This window comes from Polyodon spathula, chromosome 2 (genome assembly GCF_017654505.1).
Source record: "Polyodon spathula isolate WHYD16114869_AA chromosome 2, ASM1765450v1, whole genome shotgun sequence".
Taxonomy (NCBI): Eukaryota; Metazoa; Chordata; class Actinopteri; order Acipenseriformes; family Polyodontidae; genus Polyodon; species Polyodon spathula.
Genome location: NC_054535.1, coordinates 75,618,499 through 75,644,419, shown reverse-complemented (window position 1 = coordinate 75,644,419; position 25,921 = coordinate 75,618,499). Strand labels below are relative to the sequence as shown.

Below are 25,921 nucleotides of genomic sequence, written 5' to 3'. Positions count from 1 at the left end.
TACTGTATACTGCATTTTTGACAGGTTGTTTATTTCTTTTGTTTCTTTGATTTTCTCTACAAACAGAGCAGCGAGCTCCGGTCTCTGTAGAATGTGCACCTTATTGCAGTGACAGAATACAAACAGAGCAGCGAGCTCCGGTCTCTGTAGAATGTGCACCTTATTGCAGTGACAGAATACAAACAGAGCAGCGAGCTCCGGTCTCTGTAGAATGTGCACCTTATTGCACTGACAGAATACAAACAGAGCAGCGAGCTCCAGCCTCAGTAGAATGTGTACCTAAGCTCCGGACACTAGGTTTATACATAAAAGAATCTCTCAAGCACAAGACATGTGCAGCATTTGAAATACAAACAATTTCCATATATGGTTGTTAAGTAGTTTATTTAATTTCTACATGCGTAGCTCTCAGAAGTATGTTGTTATTAAGCAGATAATTTACTGTGAGAATGGAAGACAATGCTTGTTACATTTTCACCAGTGTTATGGGTTTCTGTGAGATTCTGTGGAATTCTGTCTGTCCTTATCTTATGCCCCTGACAGTAAGCTCAGAATAGACATTGTCAAAACTGCACTCCTGACACACAAGAATCAGAAAAGACAGGAACTGATGCAAAAATCCTGCACTCCTGTGGGTTTTTATATAAGCCCTTTATTGTGCAGTTTACGCATATTATAAAATAATCTTACAATATAAAACTATCTGTTCCAGCCAGATTCATAAGAAACTGCCTCCACAGAGAGCAAAGATAAATACTGGAAATTAAGTGTGTTATGTTTTTTTTTGTTTTTTGTTTTTTTAAACTTTATTTGCATACATAACAACTGCAGGCCACTGCAGTAAGCTGAATTCACTATCATGTTTGTGGAACCATTCCTGGACAATCCTAGCCTTGTGGCATGGGACATTATCCTGCTGAAAAAATCCACTAGCAGATGGATACACTGCTGCCATGAAGGGATGCACCTGATTGGCAGTGATGTTCAGATATCCTGTGGCATTCAAACATTGCTCCACTTTTGTCAAGGGGCCCAATGTGTGCTATGAAAACACACCCCACACCATCACACCACCACCACCAGCGTGCAATGTTGACATGCGGCATGATGGATGCATGTACTCGTGGTTTTCTCCATACCCTAGTCCTCCTATCAGCAAGAAACAGCAGGAACCAGGATTCATCTGACCAGGCAATGTTTTTCCAATCATCCAGTGTCCAGTGTCAGCTGCCATACCCCATTCGTGTCAAGGTACGACGAATTGTGCATTCGTTTATGGGTCTTTCGGCACCAGTGTTGTACTGGATTGTCAGTTGACTAACTGTAGCCCATCTGTTACTTTACACAAAATTTGTGTCAGCCTTCTTTGGCCTCTTTCATCAATGAGCCGTTTTCGACCACTGGCCTGCTGTTGGTTGGATGTCCTTTGGGTGGTGGACCATCCTTGATACAGACGGGAAACTGTTGAGCGTGAAAAACCCAGCAGAGTTGCAGTTCTTGACACACTCAAACTGACGTACCTGGCACCTATTACCATACCCCGTTCAAAGACACTTAAATCTTTTGTCTTCCCCATTTACCCTCTGAATGGCATGCATACACAATTCATGTCTCAATTGTGTCAAGGCTTAAAAATCCTTCTTTAACTTGTCAACACTGATTGAAGTGGATTTAATAGGTTACATCAATAAGGGATCATAGCTTTCACCTGGATTCACCTCATCAGTCTACTTCATGGAAAGAGCAGGTGTTCCTAATGTTTTGTACACTCAGTGTATATTTTTTTTATATATTCAACTATTGTTCCCTAGCAGGAGTAAATAACATTACCAAGGGGGACTGAAATGAATGTCAAAGGTTCATTTTAAGTAAATGTCTGATTGTCTGTGTCACCCGCACTATGCAGCCACCATAACGATTATATTTATTTTTGGGTAATATTGAGCATGGCCTGCAGCTCAATATAGCTGCCTGGATGCTTTTTGCCTAATACTGTATTGGTAATTGCTTCAAAACAGCAGAATGGATTCTTTTATATTTAAGGGAACACTTTCCCTTCATATGCTGTATAATTGCTAATTTGATTTTGAGAGACTAAGCCGTGTTGCAATGATTAGTCTTTAATTCTCCTGTCTTTATTTAAATGAAGAAATCCACAGTATACAGTGTAATGCTATCAGAACAAAAGTGAGTTTATCCCCTCCCCCTGTTATTTGCAGGATCTGTGACCCCGAATAATGTGAATGAGGACCACTATTGTAATGAAAACATCGTTGTTTTCCAAATGCTCTTTTCCCTTGCTATAGGCTTGTGTTGTATTTAAGACAGGATCAAATGTGTTGTGGGCAACACATATCTAACTGATAATATCATTTTCTGTCAGCTCCTTGCATGCATCTACCTTGTTGAGGGGATCATATGTATACAAAGAGGGCAGAGGCATATACCGTTATTAATAAACTGAAGAAAAAAGTGAAAATCCATAAATTGATTTTACAGTATACATAAATCATATCTTAAATGATCAATTCACCCTTTCTAGCTGATTTTGATAGCTAGAATTACAAGCACATATATATATATATATATATATATATATATATATATATATATATATATATACGATCCTGTAAACGATCCTCACACTCACGGAGTTCGTTGCCCCTTTAAATAGACCCAGGACACAGAAATGGAATTTTCTTAGCGCTGACACGCACTTTTAATAAACACAAATCAAATAAATTAAACAAAACAAACAAACACCTAGCTCCGTCTTGGAGCTCTGACTAAACATAGACTGGTTCCTCACTAAACCACAGGACGGCTAAGCCGTTTACCTGTCACACAAAAACTCAAACTCGCGTTCCACACAATACCTTCCTTTGATACGACTGCTCTCACGTACACACAGTCAGGCTCTTTCCTCAGCAGCCTGGAACAGACTGGCTGCCTCTCTTAAAAACCCTGCACCTGGCTCTAATTTACAGCTACCACCAGGTGCAGGGAATTACTAAACAATTAAACAATTACACAATTAAACCCCATAATACCCAAATGTGCATTCTCACAAGGTTTTCAGCAGGGAAGGATTTTAACCCCCTCCCTGGTACCTTACAATATATATATATGTATATTTGTACACTGCAGTACCTCCTTTCAAACCCATATACTATATATATATATATATATATGTATATATATATATATTGTGTGTGTGTGTGTGTGTGTGTGTGTGTATGCATGTGTCATGCATGTGTCTGTGTGTGTGTGTGCGTAAGCCTGTGTGTGTGTGTGTGTGTGTGTGTGTGTGTGTGTGTGTGTGTGTGTGTGCGTGTGTGTGTGTGTGTGTGTGTGTTGCTAAGTGGGGAGGTTTGGTGCTAATATTCCTTGTACCTCTACTAGATTATGGGCAACATATGCTATGAGAATTTAAATACTGTGGTTCATAGTCAATTGCGGGGCTTAACAATAAGATTGTATAAAACTGTAGATGGGTTGTATCAAATTCATTAATTCCAAGAAGATATGCTTGAGAAAATCTATTTTAAAAATGCTGATATGTGGCGCATGTATTTTATATAATAAGGTTGCCATGGTCCTTGGATTCACTCTTCTTATTTTGTTGTTCAGTATAGGTGCACTGATTGGACTGGGAATCGCTGCCCTTGTTCTTCTGGCGTTCCTCATCAGTGTGTGTGTGCTCTGCTATCTGTTTCTCTACACAAAGCCTCAGAGGTTAGACTCTGGGCTGAAGCTACACAATCTTGAAAATGTTTCTACAAGAGGTTAGTAGAAAATGCTGCAGGTAATATGTTTACTTCAAAACTCCATACAAAAGTTTACTGTGGTTCTTTTGCACATTTCAGTTTATTATGTGTTTTCTTTGTCTATACTGTGTGTTTCTCATGCTTTGTCATAGTTAAACATGGGTATTACAATGCTTTACCATACTTTTTTTGTGACTTGCCATGCTTGACCTGCACTGTGCCTTTTAATAAGCGTTACTATATTTTGCTTTTCTTCTTCTGTGTTATACTGCTTTGCAGTTTTAACAGGGGCTTTCTCTTAGGTATAGGAGTTTATTCTCTAACAGCACTGGTTCAGTTGACAATTATGTCACCTAAAGTTCACCGAAGAAGACACTCAACCAAATAGGATTCTGTAATGTGAAAATAAATGTCTAGGAAAAGTTTTTATTTATTTATTTATTTATTTATTTATTTTAAAAATTGGGCAAACAGTTTTGAATACATACCTTTCCTTTGACACTTTAGAGTAAATGGCTATTGTGTCAGAGTGACGGTCCCCTGCCACATCATTCATTTATATTTTGTGTAATTCAGCAGGAATCGGGTTACAATTCACTATCGCTGCAGGAAAAAAGATCCCTGACTCCCTCAATTTCAGCCATGTGAGCATGTAGCTGGAATGGAAGAAACTGGGGCCTTTGACTGACAATGTATTAATTAAGGATGGATCAATTAGCAGGAGTGAGAGAATAAATAGATGCTAGCACGGGTAATGGCTTTGCTGTACAAGTTTCATTAACAAAGATGTGGTAAGGTGACCTTTGTTTGGCTTGTTTTATTTGCAATTACTTTGTTTGCCTGACTGTGACCACTTGGTTCACCTTCACAATATGTTAACGCAGCTGTACTGTAGGTGAAATATTCCTTTTCTTTTTGTTGTTTGTCTGGATGTACTGTATGTATGTCATTGAGTATTTGAGCAGGTTATTTTAAAAGGGTGTCGCCATACAACGGGGCATACTGAAGTGTTTTGTTGTTGTGCTTTTTATAGAAACTATGAACAACAAGAGCAAGCCAGAGGCCTCAGACAAAAAAAAAGGTTCATCATCAAGAGGAGAAACCTCACCTGGGGCTGTAAAAAAAATGAATGAAAAACTGCAGGCTGCTGTGACACAGCTGGAAGTCACAAGTATCTAGCAACAAGCAACATTTGGGGATACACAAAACAAAAAAAACATGTAAATGCATTGTATTGTGACACAAATGTATTCCTCTGAAGCAAACATTTCAGCCAGTCTGTTTCAATGCCTTACACATGGCTATGTGTATGCTCTAAAAATATACACTTTAAATTAATATCTGTATCTGTGAACTTCTGACTAAATTATTGGGTGATTATATGTTGTCGCTAGTTCAATATTGTATTGTGTCATGTTTTTAACATAACATAGGTTAAACATATGAACACCATAAACTAATACAATTTTAAGCTGTGAAGAATAAGACTTTAAATTCAGTAACTTGAAAGAGCTTTATGGTGATGTTCCATGAAGCACAAATCCTGCTCCATCATTGCCCAGACCTTAACAGTCCTCCCACTTTTGGGCATTATTGACTTTTTTCAAACCACAGAATTGATAAAGCCTGTTGTGAATATGTAAGGTTATGATGAAAATTAAAGGGAAACATCAAAACATATATATATATATATTTTTTTTTTTGTTAATATTTTAAGCAGGATAAACTTTCTACACAACTGATATCTTGAGATTCACCACACCTGACTGAAGATCATTATAGAGTGATATTAAACCAGTGTAAATATTGTCTTGTCCCAGTCTGGTTTGCCTGTAAATGAACTGTGATGGTGGTGGTCTCACCCACTATAACAATGTACTTATTAAACAAGACATGTAGCATGTGTGAGAGAGGTGTTTAGAGTTCATTTTTTATGTTGTAGTCATCATAGCCTGATTGTTAGAGCAAATGATTCCCAAGGCCCTCCTCCAGCACATTCAATCACTTGCTTTGTGACATCTTTGCTGTATGAGCCACTCTATTGCTTTGTGTCAGCTATGCATGAGCTGTAAAATAGTGTTGAAGCAGCGGGACCGACTGGAAATGTGATGTTGCATCTCAGTGGCTTTAGACTGGATGGCTTGTTATTAGGCAGCAGCAAGAATCATTCTTTGAGTAGTTTATGTTGTTAAAAATAATAAAAACAAATTAAAGCACACTCTGGGAAAGCATATTCATCCCCCATACGAGCAATAGTATTCAGCATGAAGACAAATAGTCGTACAGCTATGGCAAAAAGTTTTGCATCCCCTTAGAGAATTAACTAATTTTACTTCATAAATTCGAATTAAACCTGCTAAATAATGTTACAAAACTGAACATGAAATACTGTAGTACTAGTATGACTTCCATATGTTATTTTGTAGTTTATTTGATTACACAAAAATAAAATAGCGAAATTATGTTCATACAGTTTTTTTTTTTTTTTTTTTTTTTTTTATCACGTCTCTGAAGTGATGCTAAACGTTTGGCCATAGCTGTAGTCAACAAAGACATGATGAAGTGGCAATGAACTATTGGACTGTTACACCTCCTGATTACACCGACTTTGAAAGCTAATATAAGGAGAGATTTGTTAATTGACTACTCGAAATGGAGATTTATACACATAGAAAATGTATGTGCACCATGTATATAAATAGGTGTTACAAAGGGATATAAAGGAATTCAGTTACTTCCAGTCATACAGGGGATAGGCACGGACATGCTTAAGGCTCAACGGAAATCCTTTATCAGTGTTGTGTGGCAGGAAAAACATTTTCATCTGAAGTGAAAAGGAAGTCTGATTATCAAAAAGATCAATGCCGGTAGGAAAACAACAGGTAAGAAAGTGTATTTTGAAAGACTTATACCTTTAAAAGCACACATTACCAAACACTGCAACAGCCATAAACTTTTCTGTTACAATTTATCCTTGCACATTTTTTTTAAACTTTCGTACTCCATTGGGGGTCAATTCATTGATCTAAAGCTTGGAGGATATAAATATCATGTGAAAATATAACAACTGATTTTTGTTTAAATTAGTCTTAACTGCAATAATAACAAAAAAATAACAACATACTGACATTTTTATTATTTCTGGATCTGAAACATATACTCATGAGGTGCTAATGCAAAGACATGGCATACCTACTGTTTTCCTCATACGTGTGGTTACATGTTAAGCCAACAACAGCAAACATACACACTGAAATCCAGAATTCAAGCCTCCAGCTTTATTATCTTACAGATGTTTTCCTATAAAAGCTGCTTTCAGAGATTCCATTAACGACAATCCACATAAAGAAATGATCTACATACCTGCACCATTGTATTAGATTTCAGAATATCAATATTTGTGCAATTAAAAAGAACAATGGTTTCAAATGCACATAATGCCAAAGTGAAAATTACAGGCACATCTAAATATCTTTCAAAGAGTATTTTACTTTTCTGATTATACTATACTGCTACACATTTTTTATTAGACTTACTGTATCACAAATTATACTAGTAAGTTTAAAATAATGGATTCAAAATTATAACTGATTCCAATTAAATATGCTTTGGAATTACAGATATCCCATTAAAAATCATAATGTTCAGCAATTGCTCCAAAAGTTACTTGGATTGTTTATATCTAACAGTGTAAGTGTAATACAAGATTGTTGAGATTTTATAGCACTACATAAAAAACTCAGGTTACACTATAGGCCATTCAAAATTCTAGGAATGCTCTTGAAGTCGTTAAAATAGTCATTACCTCTTCATTTATGACATACTTGTATTACATATGAATTAACATTAAACACAATAATATTTCTTAAAAGAACAAAAACAATAGGCGTTTACATTGAATGAAGAAGCAGTCTTGGAGATTCCATTGCAGAAACACATTTTAGAGGGGCAAAACAAAAGAATATCCAACCCACTTGTTCTACATTGATAGTAAACTGACGACATTTTGGTACAACTGCACCTGTGTGATGTCTTGCAGGTGATTATTCAGAGATACCAAGATTCTGTAATAAGCAAGCGTTTTGAATGTGGTAGAACGGCAACACGTTAACTAAAAAACATCCTACAGTATAAGATTGAAGAAATACAGTAGAATTCAATTTCAGGCTAGAGCAAGACTTAGTAAAGACTTGATTGTATATACCAGTTTTACTGGCCTTTTCACTTGAATGGACTTGCATAGGAACTAGGAAACTTAAATACTGCCAGAAGATATTTAGCATATGAAAGACATTTCAGATTATATGTACCTGTACTGAAGCTTTCATTTTTTACTAAACAGTAGCAGATTTACATATTTCACTACTTGCTGTCCCCTTCACTACCCTCCACCATGTGTCTGATGTCAGTCATTTTAAATTTCTGATATTATTGAAACAGAGAAAACAACGCAACACTATAACTGGAGATTGGTGTGCACAGTAGAATTGCTTCAGGAACAGCTGGTTAGTGACCAAGGCCATGAGCATAAATTGTGATTGTATTAAAAAATAATTGTTATTGGAGCATAATATAATACACAACAGTAAGCAAGATCTTTTCTTTCTTTTTTTAAGCATTACAGAACGCTGCCTGAAATGTAAGAGAAATCATGTCTGTGTGATTATTTTTGTTTGTCTAAGGCAGTGTCTATTCTGCAGCTAGGGACTTTCAATCGGTGTCAGAAGCGGCACTGGAACTGTCAGAAGATGAAGATGAATGTCTTTTCTGTTTGCTTTTCTTTCCCTCCTTCTTGGACCGTTTTTCCTTCTTGTGTTTCTTTTCTTGTTTCTTTTTCTTCTTGTGGGTTTTCTGTTTCTTTTTCTTATGACGGTCCTCTTCATCGTCACTTGATGAGCACGACCTAAAAAAACAAAACAAAACAGTATCCCATGTATTCACTGAAATTGATACTCAGCAGATGGGGCCTGACTCCTACATGTAACCATCAGGATGATGTGCCAAGTATCTTAGTAGATGAAGCATGTCCAGATTAAGGTGGCATGTCCTTCTGACTCAAACAAGTTTATACAAATTACAAAAGAACAGCTTTTCCCTTAAAGAGGTTAAAGAGAGGTAAAACAAATCGACAAAAACTCCATTCATTATTAAGTGTCATATTCCAGTTCATAAAGTATCAATGTAATATTATAACACCATAAGAATACATACACATGTTTAACCTTTATTACATGTTGGTTGCTTACTTAACTAAATCACAGTTTCCACAGTAACAGGTGGGCCAAGTCAATGCCTGATTGAGCAGTTATTGTGTTAAAAGGGAGTACTGAAGGTGACCTTTCAGAATCAGTGGTTTAATCTACACAGTGTGTTAGAGCTCCCTATTCAAAATTATTGCACTCTGTCTGCTTAAAAACTGACCAAGGCTACCACTTATGGTCGATAAAAGCCTAAAATGTCCACTACGTTTGCTATACATTATATAGGCGATTCATACTTTGTATACTTCCTTGGTGATAAATACTTTCTGTATAATTGTTAATACTACCAGTATAATTGTTTATTAATTTTAAATGTTTAATTTGTAACAAAGACTTTATTATTTGGCAATTGTATTATCTATACTAAAAGTAATTTGCTTTTTTCTAAATGGATTTGGCTACATTATTAAATGCAGTGATATCTAAGTACTTGTTTGAAACAGGTAGCCATTATTTGCTCAGATATATCCTTCACAACATTTTTACATTATAGTACCTGTACAAGAGCTCACAACCAACCAATTTACCTGGATGTGCGTGACTGGGAATGATGAGTCATGCTCTTAATGAATACAGACAGAACAACATTCAAGTCCATTTGAACAGATGCTCACCGAGCCACATATAGATTTTTTGAAGGCTAAATGGTAGAGTTTAAACATTAACAATGCTTTTCATGTGCTATCCGAAACTAAAAGAGTTGAAATTATTATTATTATTATTATTATTATAATTAATAATAATAATAATACTAAGCACTGAGGAAGGCTGAAAGCTCTGTGCTAATGCAACTACTACTTAAACAGAGAAGATTGGATGCATGCAAGAAAAAAAGAAAAAGTTTAACATCAAAGGGAACTAGAATGTTTTTTTTTTTTTTCTGAACAAAAACAAAGAAACCACGGGATCAGAAGTGTAAGAGGAATGAGATAGCTGAATGGTTTGTAACCATGGACAAAGTCGTGTGAACTGAATAGGTATCAAAAAGATGGGGAATGTAAAACAAGCAATTAAAATGGCATCTGAAGCTACTAAAGGTTTGAGGACAAATGAGATACATTTGTCCAAAGTTGATATATCACACAAACATAAGCAAGGCTGCAGTTACCTCTTTCTTAACTTTTTATGGGAAGATTTGTCCTTGCTTTTCTTTTTATGCAGTCCTTTCTTGGGTTCTTCATTTGAATCTGAAATGCAAATCCACTTGTTAGGACATTTTATATACACACTGTATTAAAAGTAGGCATATCTTACTGTTAGAATTCTTACAAACTCGAATCTGAATTTTTTTTTTTTTTGGTATCATTGCCAGCCTTAGGAATCCTTATGAGTCGATTAGATTCAACTAAGGATTATAACTACACATAATATATTATAATTGAAATATATACAGGGCTCGCAAAATCGCTAACCTGACGTTCCGGGACAACCAAAAACATGTGTCGGACAAGCCTGTATACGCCGCTAAAACCCTGACACCCTGGAAGAAGCCATGAAACTGGCCAAGAATTTTGAGGCCTCCCTAGTCTCCTCCCCGGACCGGGATGCTGTATGCGCAGGAAAAATGGTCGGAAGGGGCCTTGTATGATTGATGTGGTTCTAGGTAATATGAAAACCCACGCATTAGTGGACACAAGACGTGAACAAAGATTGATTAGAACAGCTCTCTTGGGCGGTGTGTCATGATGGCCACAAGGTCAGGTGGAGACAAAGGTTGCCATACACAGTTATTCTGGGCCGAGACTGGCCAAAATTCAAAGAATTAATGCACTGCCAGTTATCTTCATTTCTTTTGAATGCATTGCAATGGACATGTGGGCCCTTTTGCTACCTTCTGACTCTGGGTATACGCATATATTAGGAATGCAATGCGATACCCAGAGGCAGTTCCATTGAGGTCCACTAGTGCCGCTGCAATAGCCACAGAGTTAGTACAAATTATGGCGAGAGTAGGGATCCCCAAGGAGTTTTTGACTGATCATGGAACCAACTTTTTGTCTAACATGTTACAGTAGGTATATAAAATATAAAAAATAAATCCCATCAGGACGTCTGTTTATCATCCACAGACGGACAGTTTGGTGGAACACTTTAATCAGACCTTGAAGCAGATGCTGATACGTTTTGTAACGCAAAAGCAAAAACATTGGGCATTGCTTCTTCCCTACCTCCTTTTTGCAGTGAGAAAGGTGCCGCAGAGTTCGACAGGGTTCTCCCCCGTCGAGCACTTGTATTGCCGACAGCCTCGTGGCATCCTCGATGTGTTAAGAGGGGTGGGAGGAGCACAAAGGCACATCCAAAAATGTAGTGAAGCATGTGCTCCTACTAAGAGTTCACCTGGATTTGGTTGGTCGTTTGGCTCAGGTCAACCTCAAATCAGCTCAGCACCAGCAACAGCAGCATTACAACAAAAATGCACTAATTAGAACCTTTCGACCAGGAGACAAAGTAATGCTGCACTTCCCACATCAGAAATGAAATTGTGTGCTAAATGGAAAGGGGCCATATGAAGTGATTCGGGCTATAAGAAAGGTGAATTATGAAATTAGACAGCCCGATTGCCGTAATGAACGTGAAGTTTACCATATAAATTTATTAAAGCCCTGGCAGGCAAGGGAGGTCTTATTTATAGCCCCAAGCAATGTTGAGGATGATTTAGGCCCCTGACCAGAGACTCTTAGCACAAAAATCATTTCGCGGTGGGAACAACTGGTTCCAGATCAGCAATGGGAACTGTGTAAGCTTATTAAGGAGTTATACCTTAATAACTCATGCCCGGCAGGACTAACTTGGTTGAATACGACACTGTCTCTCTCTCAGGTGTCACAGTGCGAGAGAGACTTTACCAGATCCTAGAAAGTCGACGAAGTGGCATTCACAAAGAGGTATGGCACATGTTCGAACTTGACTGAGCCTTCCAGGAGTGTGTCGATGAACTTCTAGATAGATGTGCATATATACACACACACACAGGAACTTCAAGGAAGTTACCAAAGATAAAATCGCCTCGGGCTGGACCTGTAGATGCCAAGCTCCTCTGTCTGCTGGTTTGGAAGGAGTGGGCTTAGGTTGTTTTATTTTGTTTGTTTGTTTTTTTACTTTATGATTTATTTTTTTTAATTCCCCTTCTTCCAAACCTGATATCCCAGTGATTCATGGAGGCAATGATTTAGGTAAACTGAAAAGTAAACTGAAAAGTGTGGAATTAGTTCGAAAAATGAAAAAAGATTTACGGTAACAGATTTGCATGAGCTATTTCCAAATACAAAAACAATGTTCTCTTGCATCACCCAGCGAAAGGCATCGCCAAAAAAAAAAAAAAAACTGGGTGAACAATGTAATTTTGGATTTTGTAAGGAGATTCAATACGCCACCCTGAAATTAAATATGATTAGGTTGGGCTTTTTAGCGAGGGGTGCTGTCCATATGAATGATATATTCCTAAAAAACCTCCATCATGGAATTAAACCACACCTTCTGTAAATATATCCTTCCCTTAACCATACCCACCCTTACACCTTTGTTTTTATTGTATTATTTTGTACTGTGTGTATTGTTTTAATAAGTGCATTTTTTAGATATCTTTCTTATTGAGAAATGTATATAGACATAAGCATTACTGTATGGTACGCAATGAATGCTGTATGACATCTACATTATATTCATGATATCTTTATATTTGATTCATGAGATCTGGTGTAAAACATAATAATTAAAACAAATCAGAAAACGTTAAGAGCAAGTTCTAGCACAGAGTTTTGTATAATAATCTACAAGTAAAAAGTATAACCTGTGATATGACGTTTTATTTTCCTGAAATACAACGACTGATGAGTGGGGACGTTTATTGTAGATGTGAGGATCAGAGATTTGCACAGGGTCCTACACTAAATTAGAGAGCTATTTGAATTATTAGCACAGTATTTGGTGCTGTGCAAGTACATCCACCATGTCAACTAGGATTACAGATGTTCATATAAATAATGTAACTGCACTTCAGGACAGTATGTATAGGAAGCCAATCGTTTTGTGTTTCTCAAATTATATATACACCCTAAAACACCATCTTCCACTAAAAACGTGTACGTTTTCTTATTAACAGGTTTAGAAATACCTCACTTAGACTTTACAATGTTAAAACATTATTCTCTACATGAAGAAAAGACTTACAGAAGGAGTTTTATAACAATTTGAAACTTTATGTTTTACTTTTCTTAAAATTCATGGCTGAGTTACAATTAGAGTTTCAGTACGACAGGGAGATATCAGACAACAGCTTGAAATGTAAACTCTGCTCCAGCAATTCTTAATGTTTTCTGTTTGCCATGTGATTTACTTCCTTCAACTGCTAAAAGGTAAATTAACCAGAAAGGTTTGTGCTTAACATGGAAAATATTGCCAATATGCACTTTCAAATTATTATTCTCACAGAGCTGTTAATAACTAGTGGGTGGGTGAGTGTTTTTACCTACCATTATAAAGGCAAATAGTTTGTTTTGTCTATTTGTATGCTTTATTCAATTCAAGATACTTACTAAAATGTTATTATTTTTTCAAATCATTGTGGCAGGAAATGGCGTTGCGGTGACGTCAGGCCAGAAGGCGGAACAAAAACACAGACAGGCAGGTACTGCAGTTCACAAGCGCGGCGTGCGCCATTTATTTTAAATACAAAAAAATTAAATATTTAAACGAAAATAAACACTTGCTCACAGAGCAAAACAAAAGGTTTTAAATAAAATAAATCACTGGGCCATAGCCTTCACTGATCTTTATTTTTAAATTAATTTTCTCCTTGCTCCTCGCTCGCTCGCTCGCTCTCTCCTCCGTACCCTCCCCCCCCAGAGTGCAGAGAGCTGCAAGCTTTTATTTACTATGGTCGAGGGGTTAAACTATAAATTCTCTCATTACCCCTTGGCCACATTCTGCACGGGTTTATTAATTGTGTGACTGCGGGATAGTTTAACAACGCACTAGCCGACAGCCACACATTACCACAAGGTTTTTACACATTCCTGGCAGAGGACGAGTTTACTAACCTCGCCTCTGCCAGAACACGTTTTAACACATAAAACACACAGCGCTTCGCCGTCCTATACAACCCTGTTCTAAATAAATACTGAACAGGGCTGCTCGCCCTGTCACAATCATATTTAAATTTAAATTGTGAGAAACTAAATTAAATACCACCAAAATAATTTCTAATTGGGTTTAAGTGTAGGCCACAACAGAAGAAACAAAAGCAGCCAGCAAGATTCAGTCACCTTTTTTGGAATGACACCGTGGTACATCTACTTATTTACATTCTTTTTTTTATTTAAATTACTCACCTTTCTAAAACAGTATTTTATTTTAAACTTCAGCCATGATATTTAAATTACTGAAAAATAGTAAACAGCAACTGTCTCACTCTAGTTTATATTAATATGTCACAATGCCACAGAGAAAAGGCTAATGTTTTTGATTTGTTCAAAATAAACACACTAGAAAATCGTTCGTTTTTTTATTTTTTATAATTCTGTAAGTAAATTATGCATTACTATAATTTTTCCTCATGCTCATAAGAAATTAATATTAACATTATTGTGGATGCGTTTCAGGAACTTATCTATGTACCAGCTTCTTAGATACTGTCACAGACAAAAGTACGAGAAATAAGTACGAAATGTTTATGTACATTACCATAGGGGTGAGTGAGTGTAACAAAGCATTCGCAAATGCAATATTGCAGAATGACTGAAATTCTCCAAGGCTAAGCAGAGAAGCTGCTTTGTGCATTACCATACAGAACCCCAGTAACAAGTAGATAGGGTGAAAATATTGAAGGAGAGTTTCACCTCTATGTCCGTGTTATAAGTGTCGATTGGGAAGCTGACCTTAAAACTCTAGTTCCAGAACCAGGGTTTTTTAGAACCTAGTAAAGGTATGGGGAGTAGCCCACACCGCTGCACTGCATATGTCCTTGACATGCACCCTGGAATAAAGCCCATGAAGTTGCCATGCCCCTGGTGGAATGGACAGTGAGCTTTTCTGGAGGGGGCTAGTTGGCCAGCTCACAGGCAGTCCTGACCGTGTCTGCTATCCACTTGGACAGCTGCTGCTTAGTCAGGGCGTGACCATGGGACAGCCCTATTGCAGACAAAAATAGTTTGGACTGCCTCCAACTTTTCGTCCTGTCAATGTAGTAAGCCAGGGCCCGAACTGGGCAGTGTATGGAGATGTCGCTCTGGCAGACTGAAAAGGAGGGGGATGGAAAGCCTCCAATTCCACAGACTGGATGACATGGAATGCCGACTTATGTTGTTGGATCGCTGGTAAGTAGCGACTCCAGCAGCTGGATTCACAGAGGGCGGCAATTGGACGTAACAAGCAACAGGCTGTAGTGTACAAAATACACGTAATTACTAGACGTTGCCACGATTCAGGAGTCTCACTTAAAACAACAAGACATCCCCAGGCTAGTCAATCAGTATTACTGCATGGCTGCTTCCTCCTCTGCTGAAAACAAAATGCACTGTAGCGTAATCTCCGGATTAATATCTTGGGCTCGGAGGGAGATCGGGATGGGAGGGTGGCCTCCTTAAAAACTATTATTACGGGTAAAAAAAAAGCAAAAAAAAAAAGCTTTTGCCTCAATTTATGCCACAACAGCATTTGATCTGGAATTTGTATACTCTTTGACCAAAATATTATTAGATCTATAGGATTTCAAGTTTATCCTGGATGCTGATATGAACGCAGTTATAAGCCCTACAGTCGACAGATGTATTCTGACCGACGCTACATTAATTAACTCTGTATTTCGCTCCTTTTATTCTACTTTATAGCTCCGATATTTCATGTGACAAGGACAAAGGCACGCAATTCCTCCAAAAACTTAATTTGCCACGCCAACAGCCAACAAGTCAGATGCTCTCGGCGCTCCACGCACCTTAAATGAACTGAAGGAGACTTTACAGGATTTGAGCAGTATTCCGTCTGAGTTTTTTCTTTCTTTTTTGGAATCAATTGGAACCCCTTCTGCTGCTATGATAGAAACTGCTATTGACAAAGGCTCTTTTCGCAGAGACGTTAATTCAGCTATTACCTTGTTACTATTGAAGAAAGATAAAGACTACTACTTGTGTGAGCTACCGACCACTGATAAACTCAGATGTCAAACTATATGCCAAGGTGTTATTGCGCCACCTTGAATCCCTTATGACTAAATTAACAGGTTTTATCAAAACATGTCTAGCTTCCGATAATGTTTGTCGTTTCCTGCATATTATCCACTTGACTATGTGTATTGACACCCTGTGCTCGGTTCTCTCTTTAGATGCTAAAAAGGCCTTCAATCGTCTGGATTATCTCTGACTCTAGACTATATGGTTAAAGTTCTATATGCCAAGCCCTCGGCGATAGTGCTCACAGGCCGTAAATCCTCATCCCAGTTTGCTATTTCTAGGGGCACTCGTCAGGGTTGCCCACTTTCTCCTTCATTGTCTGCACTTGTGACTTGAACCATTTGCTCAAGTGGGGGGTAAAAACAGAAAATCTGGGGAACTGTTCCTGATGTTGCAATGTTTGTATTCTTGTTTTTTCCCCCCAATAATAATAATTAAAAAAAAAAAAATACACATAATTAGTAAAAACTACTACAGCGATTATATTAATATCACATATTTGTGTAAAAATACAATACATGTGAAATATATAGCAGATAGAATTAACAAGTGCTTATCTGAAAAAGGCTCTTCCGTCAGGTCAGTCTTGAAAGTAAAAAAGGCTCTCAGATTTGTAAGCACAGTCCCTTTTGCCCTTGGGTGTGGGCCATGACTGGATCACAGGCTTTGTGAGCAGCTTTGATATATCTGATTCAGGTTTTAGGTCTCTACAAGGTAAATGCCCATATGGTAATGGTTACATTTCGTACTTGAAACGGAAATACACAATTTCTAGTAATTTAACAAATTATCTATCTTTTCTATTTTTATGTAATTTAAAGTAATTGTTCGTAACAAGTATTGGTACCCCTGCTTTAGTATTTGGTGTGTCCTGCTTCTGCTTTTATTGTGGCTTTCAGACATGTATGAATTCTTAACCAGAATGTTACACCTTGTTGGAAAAATCTGGGCCCATTTTGTCTTTTATATTTCGTTCAGCTCAGACAGATTGGAAACATAATGCTTGGCTACAGCTTTTTTCAGATTAGTGCAAAGCATTTCTATTGGATTGAGATTGTGATTGTGAAGGGAATTTCTGAACTTTTATCTTCTTTTTCTTCAAGAGTGGACTTAGTCGCATCCTTTGGGTCGTTGTCGTGTTGGAAGATAAACTGTCTGCCAATCAGCCTACGAGCAGATGGTAACATTGTACTTGTTTTTATACATGGCTGCATTCATTCAATCTTCAAACACATGAATGCTAAAACACCACCATGCCATGATCAAGTAACCTCCATGTTTAACTACAGTTACAAACTTTACCTTTTTTCTCCAAACATACAGCAAGTTCATTTTTAGGGGAAAGTTCTATTTTAGTCTCATTGAACAAGAGAATTGTGTTGAAGAATGCTTCAGATTTCTTGGTAAATTTTAGACTGTTTCATTAGTTTTCTTTAAAAAGTGGTTTCCAGCTAGGTCTAAGTGCATAAAACTCTTCTGTGTTCAGGTGCCTTTGTACAGTTCTTTTGTGTTAATCTTGTTTTGTTTTTTAGCTGCTGGGACGATCCTCCTACCTGCTGTACATATAATTTTCTTTGGATGTCCACTTCTTTCAAGTTTTTAGTTAAATGTTTCTGGTACTTCTTGATTAATGCTCTGATTGTGGATTTTGGTATTCCGTATTTCTTTGATACTGTTCTGTAGTCCTTTTCTTTGTTGTAGTTTGCTACGAGTGTTTTTCTCAAACATGAATCCAACTCCTTTGTCTTGACCACCACCTGCCGTGTTGCCACAACATTTTTCTTCAACAGATAGTTGGAAATAATTACCTCTTTTTTTTACCACTTTGTAATGCAGCTTAGTTACTGTGTTCAGTCAAAGAATATATATTTTAAATTACTTTATTACATTTTTACTTTTAATGTAAAGGTGCCAATACTTTTGTGATGAACAAATATTTATATAATTAGTGGCTAATGTTCACTAAATATTTGCATTTAACATGCTTTCTTGAATTATTTTATATTATGTGTAGAGTGCCAATATTGTAGATACAGTATCACTGAAATATTCAACAGCATCAGTGCAGTATTCTACTCCTTAAACACTGTGAACAGGTGCACAGGTAACATTTTCCATTAATATGAATTAATCTGTGTCATATGAGAATTAAACTTTCTGACGCATTTGAATCGTCAGTAAGCCACAACACATCCCACACAGTGTGCATTTAAGATACTGTACACTGTAGATGGTAGATCAAAATTCATTGTGAGCTTAACAGCCTCATGAAGGTTTATTTATTTATTTTTACAGGCTATGAGCACAATGGTTCATTAACTCATTTCATAGAAGCTTTTGTGCTTTAGAATTCCAGGAAACCAAAAACAGTCCTGCCAGTGTGCCACTAAATTGAAACAAAAAGCTTCCAACCAGAGGGAGAGGAAATGGAGCAAAAAAGAGGGTCAGAATTAAGGATAGTACAGTAACTTTATCTAAGAAAAACTAGCGCCATGCCCTATAACATATAATAATAATCACACTTTGACCACAGAGACAAACAGTTTACCATGAAAAATATTTCAAGACAGAGCTCAGTGTTATCTTTGTGAGAAAGAAAAGAAAGAAAAAAAAAGCAATTTTAATGTAGTATAGTATTCTGTTTAACTAGTGATTTCTAGGTACATTAGAGTGTAACCCTTTAAATGTTACAGATATTAAACTTTTAGAATTGCGTCTACATGTTTAACATAATCAAGTGCAATCCTTAAAGTATTTATATAGTTGTATTGGCTAAAGTTTACTTACCTATAGTCCATTAACAGCATACTATTCCAAACTATTATGATTGGTTTTCACATTGGTTACACTCATTGCACATACAGTATGACCAAGTTTAAACACGTTTACTTTAAAAGTTTAACATTTTAGGAAATTAGATGCAATGCCCCTAGTGGAATCAAAATGCATCCCAATGAGTACCTTTGATACAGAAAGATAGACTGTATAACTCTTTAGTGTATGCAAAGTCAGATCTGTTGCAAAACAGATTCAATTATGAAACAATATGTAACTAAAAACGATCCAATGTTATCTGAAGAAACAGCATTAAACTAGAGAAGAGATTGCTACTGAAAACGGAATCGTTACTGTGGCACTAAAATGAAAACTTTTCGCCTTACTTCTTGGGCAGAGCGGTTGCTGCTGTACACTTTAGAGACACTAAGAGACACTGCTTATTTATTGCTAGTATTTCCTTTTCCATCTCTAATCTTTCTCTCTCCATGGTTAACTTCTCTTTCTCAATCTCTAGCAGAGTAAGTTGATACTGGTAGCTTATCTGGGTAACTGTGCATATCAAACAAAACATTAATATTTATTATAATTATTATTGGCATTTAATATTTATTGAGAATTACCAACATATAAATGTACAAATCTGAATGTGACTGAATTATAAATTCTACATAACTAAATATACTTATACCAAGTAAATTATAATCATATGGGTATATCATTGTGGAAAGTAAAAGTAAAACTTAAACTGTGTGTAATGTACACAAGTAATGCCAGTGTTATAAGATTACCTTATAAGATTGGTCTAACTGGCAATCATCTTCTGTACGATTAAGAATTTCAGGGACCACACTGATCAACCCCATACAGCTTCCCGTATGACTGCTAAAGTACTTGCTGTAAATCTCAGGAGACATTTTATCAAAGTACAGAATAGCACAATATTACTATTAATAATCTGTATTGCTCTATTGATTTTAAATGGAACTAATCTCAAGGTGTTTCTGATTCAAGTGCATCTGTAAGTAAAAGATGTGGGCATAATTCTTCTTAGGTCACTGTTACATTTGGACCACCTAAGTTTGTTTCTTCACATCACCTGCCTTCATGTGCTCTATTTTTTGTTCCCCTGAATATTGGAATGAAGGTTTGTCTAGTCCACCTATCTACACTTATGAATATTTAAAACTCAATGACCACTACATTTTACTACTGATATATTATTGTTAGACGTATTAAAATATAATACAGTATCCACAACTTTCACCGTACAGGGTTATTTCGGGCAGCTGTTTATATCGGACAAACAGCATTTATCATTCCCATTGATATCAAAAACAAAGGCATTGTTTATACCGTGTTAAGCATGCTGTATATTTCGGGCAAACTTAGCTGTTTGGATCTCGTTATGTCCCATTTGCATAAATTTAAATAAATATACTTAGATAATCGATCAATCAGCTGTTTGCACCTTGTTACTGAGCTGTACCTTGGCTGTCAGATTTATAGTTTGAAAAGACAGCACTGACTGCAACTGTAAGCAAGCATGGCTGGAAAGAGGAAAGGAAATAATTAAATTCCTGCTTTGCTGTAATATGGCAGTGAAAAATGTGATTGATAAAACGAAAACCCCACGTGGTTTTAGAGGAATTAATCGCCTGCCTGTGGTTTACCATGCAAACAGAACCATCTGGATGACTGGGGATTTTTTTTCTGAATGAATACATGTGTGTGTACTATGTCGTGCTATCGAGCAGCATCTGAATATAGAGCCGAATTGTAATTTTTTAGAAAAAAAAATACTTGCAAAAAAAGACCAGTGCTCATTTCAGAGTTCTTTGCAGGAAACAATTTGCAGTAATGTAGTCTACCTGTACTGTCCATTTCTGCACTTGCATTACTTTTTTGCACTTACTTTGTATTACATTCACAGGTTTTAATAAAAACATTTATTAGTGTAACAAGTGTTTTAATAAAGATTTTTAAGTGCATACACTAAAAACCAGCACGACACTTGTTTGTTTGGCCAATGCCAAATGGCCCATTCAATGTTCTGAGTCTGTTTCTGGACTGACGTCACCCCTGCAGCCATCCTGTTCACAAGGATACAAAAAAAAAAAAAAAAAAAAACTGCATCTATCAAATATTACAGACCTCCTTTTCTTTGCTTCATCAATGACCCTAGAACATTTTTTCTTTACGTACTTCTGGTAATAATACAAGGTTCAGCTAAGTCTGCCATGCATACCACAGATCATCTGAGGTATTTCCTTTTGACACAATAGAGGAAAGCATTCACAGCAAACATGTATTTCTTTACTGTATTTTAACACCTACTCTTGTTGTTGGTGCCCGTCGGCATCTTTTTAGTTTCCAGTCCCTCCTGCTCTTCTTCTTCATCACTGTCTTCACTGCTGGTACTGCTCACATCCAGAACAATGTCCTTTTTGGGATCCACTCGTACAAAATTACGACACTCAAATGTCAAGTGACCCGCTAAAACAAAAGCAAAATAACTAATTTGTAGTTAAAGAGATTATAATACATAACAATACCGTGATAAAATATCAAGACACATACCAGTATAGAGTTAATGAAGGTTAAACAAATATTTTTGCGCACACTTGAGAACACTGTGGCTCAGCACGGCAAAAAGGTAAGCAGTTGTGGGAGGATGTTTACCACTACCAATACAGATGAACAAGGAATTTATAAAGTGGGGTAAATATGACCTTGTGTAGAAGGGATGGATGTTATGTATCTGAAGCAACATTGCTGATAAGATAGTGTTAAGATTTTGTTAGGAAAACAGACAGCATGCAAAAGTCAGCTTCACTCATACAAGATATGCAAGACAGGCACTGATTAGTGCTAGTGAGAAATGCATATCTGAAGCCTCTCCTAGGATTAGGTAACTGATCAGTATCTGATTTCTGTTTAAAACTGTTTTAAAACATGTAAGCTTACAGTTAAAACAACAAGGAGACACAGAAGCTTTTCAACTAAACGCATGACTTGCACACACAATCTAAATAAGAAAGTAAAAAGTTGTGTTATTTGATTGAGCTGCAGGTTTGTGTAAAAATATATGCATTCGTAAATACTTACGGTATCCACATTTCTTGCATCCTGCCCTGATATCCTTATTTGGACCTGAAACAAGATCAACACTGTCATATTTCTATTTAATCTTGCAAAGTAATGTACACCAAAAAGTATTAACTTTTACTGAAAAAAACTTCTCTTGACAGACCATGGGACCTGTTTTAATGATCTAAAGCAGGGGTAGGCAATTCCGGTACTGAAGGGCCGCTGTCCCTCCTGGTTTTTGTTCTAACTGTACCCTAAATTACTTAATTGGACCAATTAAATCCTTATTAGAAGCTTAATCGGTCAGTTAGAACGAACACCAGGAGGAACACCGGCCCTCCAGGACTGGAATTGCACACCCCTGAGTGATGCTTTTCTCTACATTTTATACAAATGTCAAGGACTTTTATTTAACAAAAACACATGTATAGCTTTGTAGATGCAATGCCTTTGTCACGTTCAAGAAGTGCATTGAATGAACAGCTGAAAGGCTATGTACTGCAAGACCTACACAATAATAAATCATTTGAATTGAATTCCTCATTACTGGATTTCAAAGATACTGCAACCCAACAATAAAGTCCTCTTCAGACAACACACTTGAATACAAACCTTTGTTAAAAAATGTGCCTAGTGGATTGATAAGTAAGTCATGCATGTATAAGTCAGGGACTGCCAATGAAAATTACATTACAAAATATATTACAAAAATACACCTTACGACATGTCACAAATGTAACGAAACTGCACGTTGTCCCTGTCAAATAAATTAATTAATTGATAGTTCTATGTTTGTCATGGAATAATTAGTCAATTACTGGTAAAATTAAACCACATTTTTTCATTTGCAATTTTACAAGCATAAAGGTTTAACAGCAAAACTACCAATACTAGTAAATCTAGACTATGCTTTTGATCCCTTGCCAACGATGGTCCATGAAGAAATCCTTAAACACCAAGGAGGTATTTTATTGTTTGAAAATGGTCTCGAACAGAAACTAAACCATTTTTGCTTTTCTATCTGAACGATTAAAATAGTATTTCAACTTAGAAGTATTGCATTCATCTGATAATGCCAAGTGGACTAGAAGGGGCATGGTAGTTCAACCCTCACAGATTTATAGACACCCACTATGGTTGTGTCCATTCTTTTTATTTCAGATAAGATTTAGCTTGTCCATCCAGTAACTTAACATTTCTAGTTCTTAAAGGTAATTCATATTCATACAAGTAGTCAAGAAAAGGATTAAACAAAATGTTGTTTACTTGCACTACACTGCCCTCACAGCCATTCATTGCAAGAAGCATCTTGAAGAAATGTATGTCACCAAACAAAACAAATCTTATTCATCAATAAAATATCAGTACATTTTGTGTACAAAATTGATCAAACAGACATTCTTATGTTGACCAGTTTTAGATCAAAATCGATTAATGCAAAAGATACATTCTTCAAAGACGCAACTAATTTCAGGAGAATAACTATGAGAAAGCCATCTGTAAAATCACGGCTGTTGCTTAGCAACAATGTCATTTTGTTTTTATATTGCATGCACTATTTCTGTAATGCGTGGTACAGAAATGCAAGTAATTGAAAGCCTTTTTTACAAAGACAGCTCTACATGAGGACTAAACCCATAAGCTGACCACTAATAAAATTATACACTGTTGCTTCTTCCTAAAATTTACTTTGGGAAAATCAGATACAAAGTATGACTAAGAAATACATAATCAGTGCAGAGAAATGCACAAAAGCACCAGTATGAGTAACATTTTGTAATTTTAGCCTGCACAAAGGAAGAAAATGTGTCTCTGAAAAAGAAAAAAAGCCATTAAATGACTAAGACATGTATATTAGCATCAAAATACATTAATGACTGGTTTCACAGACTAAGATTAGCACTAGTCTTACATGTCTTTACCTAAAGGACTAGTCTATATGGCACCCAGTTGTAGCAGTACTGGCATTATCTTGTACTTGCACTTAAATGCTCCACACTTTGCTGTATTCTACTACTGCTCTCAATCATAATGATTTTTTTTTGTATCTTGTATCTTGATTTTACTCTTAAAGGTAACCGTATTCACTTTTTTTTTTTTTTTTTTTTTGTAGCTGCTCTTATCTGAAATCGTTCTTATTCAGTTATTGTACTTATTCTTAATTTAATTTACTCTTAGAACCAAATATTTTTAAGTTTAACTACTCTTAGTCGTAATCGCTCCCAAACATAATTTACTATATTTTGTCTAATTTGAATTTGCTCTTACTCCCTACTGATTTTATTGTATTTTATAACTGCTCTTATCTGTAATGTAATATCTTGTAATGTGATACTTTGTAATAACTGTAAGTCTGCTAATAAATAAATAATAATGCTCATCCTACTGTAATTGAACAGCTGGTCCAGTGAAGCAGAAATTTGACATTTGGGTGGGCCATTCAAATTTTACTCTCTCAAAGCACCATCTTTGTAGGTTACAATTATATTCCCCTTTCATCTGTAAAAAATGTCACACAGACAGGCTGGCAGACAGTAGTGGGATGCCTCTGTGCTCTGACTCTCAGTAATTTGTGCTAAAATTATTCTTTGTAAGTTTCATACAATTTGATAAGCGTTTCTCAGAGATGGAAATTACAGTCATATTACACAGAAGTCTGATCCATTCCTGATTTACTACGAGTTTAATAAGCAGACACACCTGATCTTGTTACCTATTACACTGTGGCTAATCAAGCTCGTAGTAAAATCTGGAATGGGTGAGCCTGCTATCTATAGGAATGTTATTTCCATCCCTAGACACTGTATGTAAATGAAAGCGTGTCATACCGTTACAGCACAGACAAGACGCCTCTGTATCGCCAGATTCGTGCTAGTTTATACATACGTTATCATAAATTATATGCGGTTATGCCCATATACTGATACTGTAACTCTAAAGAAACGTTAGACAACGTATGCGGTCAATTTCATTGATTCGATTCCACGGTTAAGTATTTTTACTAGTACGTCTAGACTGAGGTAAGCGCCTACTTTGCCAACCTCTGCTCGTGTTTCAGTCGTGTGCGAATACCGCCAAATGCGTTTTGACAAGACAAAACAAAAACACACCAATGATGTCCTGTTTTTTGTTTTGTTTTTTCATATAATGTAAATAGAGAATACTGTAGGATATTATATTATTGCGAGTAACACCGTCCCCTCGGTACTACTAAACCTGACAAACCCTCAGACGGAGGCTCAGTACACACACGAATAACGTGTGCGTGATTGGTTACTTGACAGTATTAAGCAGTAATTGATATCTAAAAACTCAAATCTGTACACATAAATGTATAATAATAAACAGTATAGCAACCTGGAAATGCCATGTTGAGGATTTAAAAAAGAAAGTTGCTCCTCCGGACAGCAAAATTCCAATACTTTCAAAACTTGCCCAGTGTTTCATCATAGTTCGTTCCTACTGGAAACAAACAAACAAAACAAACAAAAAAAGGAAACATGCCATTACTTTCCCCCAGTTATTTTACCAGCATTTTTTTTAAGTGTAACTCGTTTACACCTAATTATAACCATGTTTTTACTAGCATAACATAAACAATGCCCAACATGTCTGTGTAACATGAAGCAATAACAATCATATACTCAGTTTATTATTAATAATCAATAAAGCCCGTGTTATGCCCTGTAAATCATGGAGAGAAATTGTCAAAAATTATTAAATCCATTTTTAATAATTATTATTATTGTCCAGTCACACAACAAATTAATCAGGGCATACCATCACTTACAATTTCTGAAGTTGGTAACGTTCTGCTGGGAATTTTTATCCTGTGACACCAGATGTACCAAAGTAAAGTTAA

General features: G+C 36.4%; 1 protein-coding gene across 1 annotated transcript; it reads right to left on the bottom strand.

Annotated features, from left to right (window-relative positions):
• Positions 1–7,030: 7,030 nt before the first annotated feature.
• On the bottom strand, positions 7,031–25,521 carry LOC121300718 (protein SREK1IP1-like). Its single transcript, XM_041229447.1, has 5 exons — positions 25,417–25,521; positions 22,078–22,122; positions 21,307–21,465; positions 10,137–10,215; positions 7,031–8,670 (listed from the first exon to the last, which is right to left on the bottom strand). The coding sequence occupies exons 1-5, from the start codon at positions 25,427–25,429 to the stop codon at positions 8,478–8,480; spliced, it is 489 nt and encodes a 162-aa protein (XP_041085381.1). The 5' UTR covers positions 25,430–25,521; the 3' UTR covers positions 7,031–8,477.
• Positions 25,522–25,921: the final 400 nt, after the last annotated feature.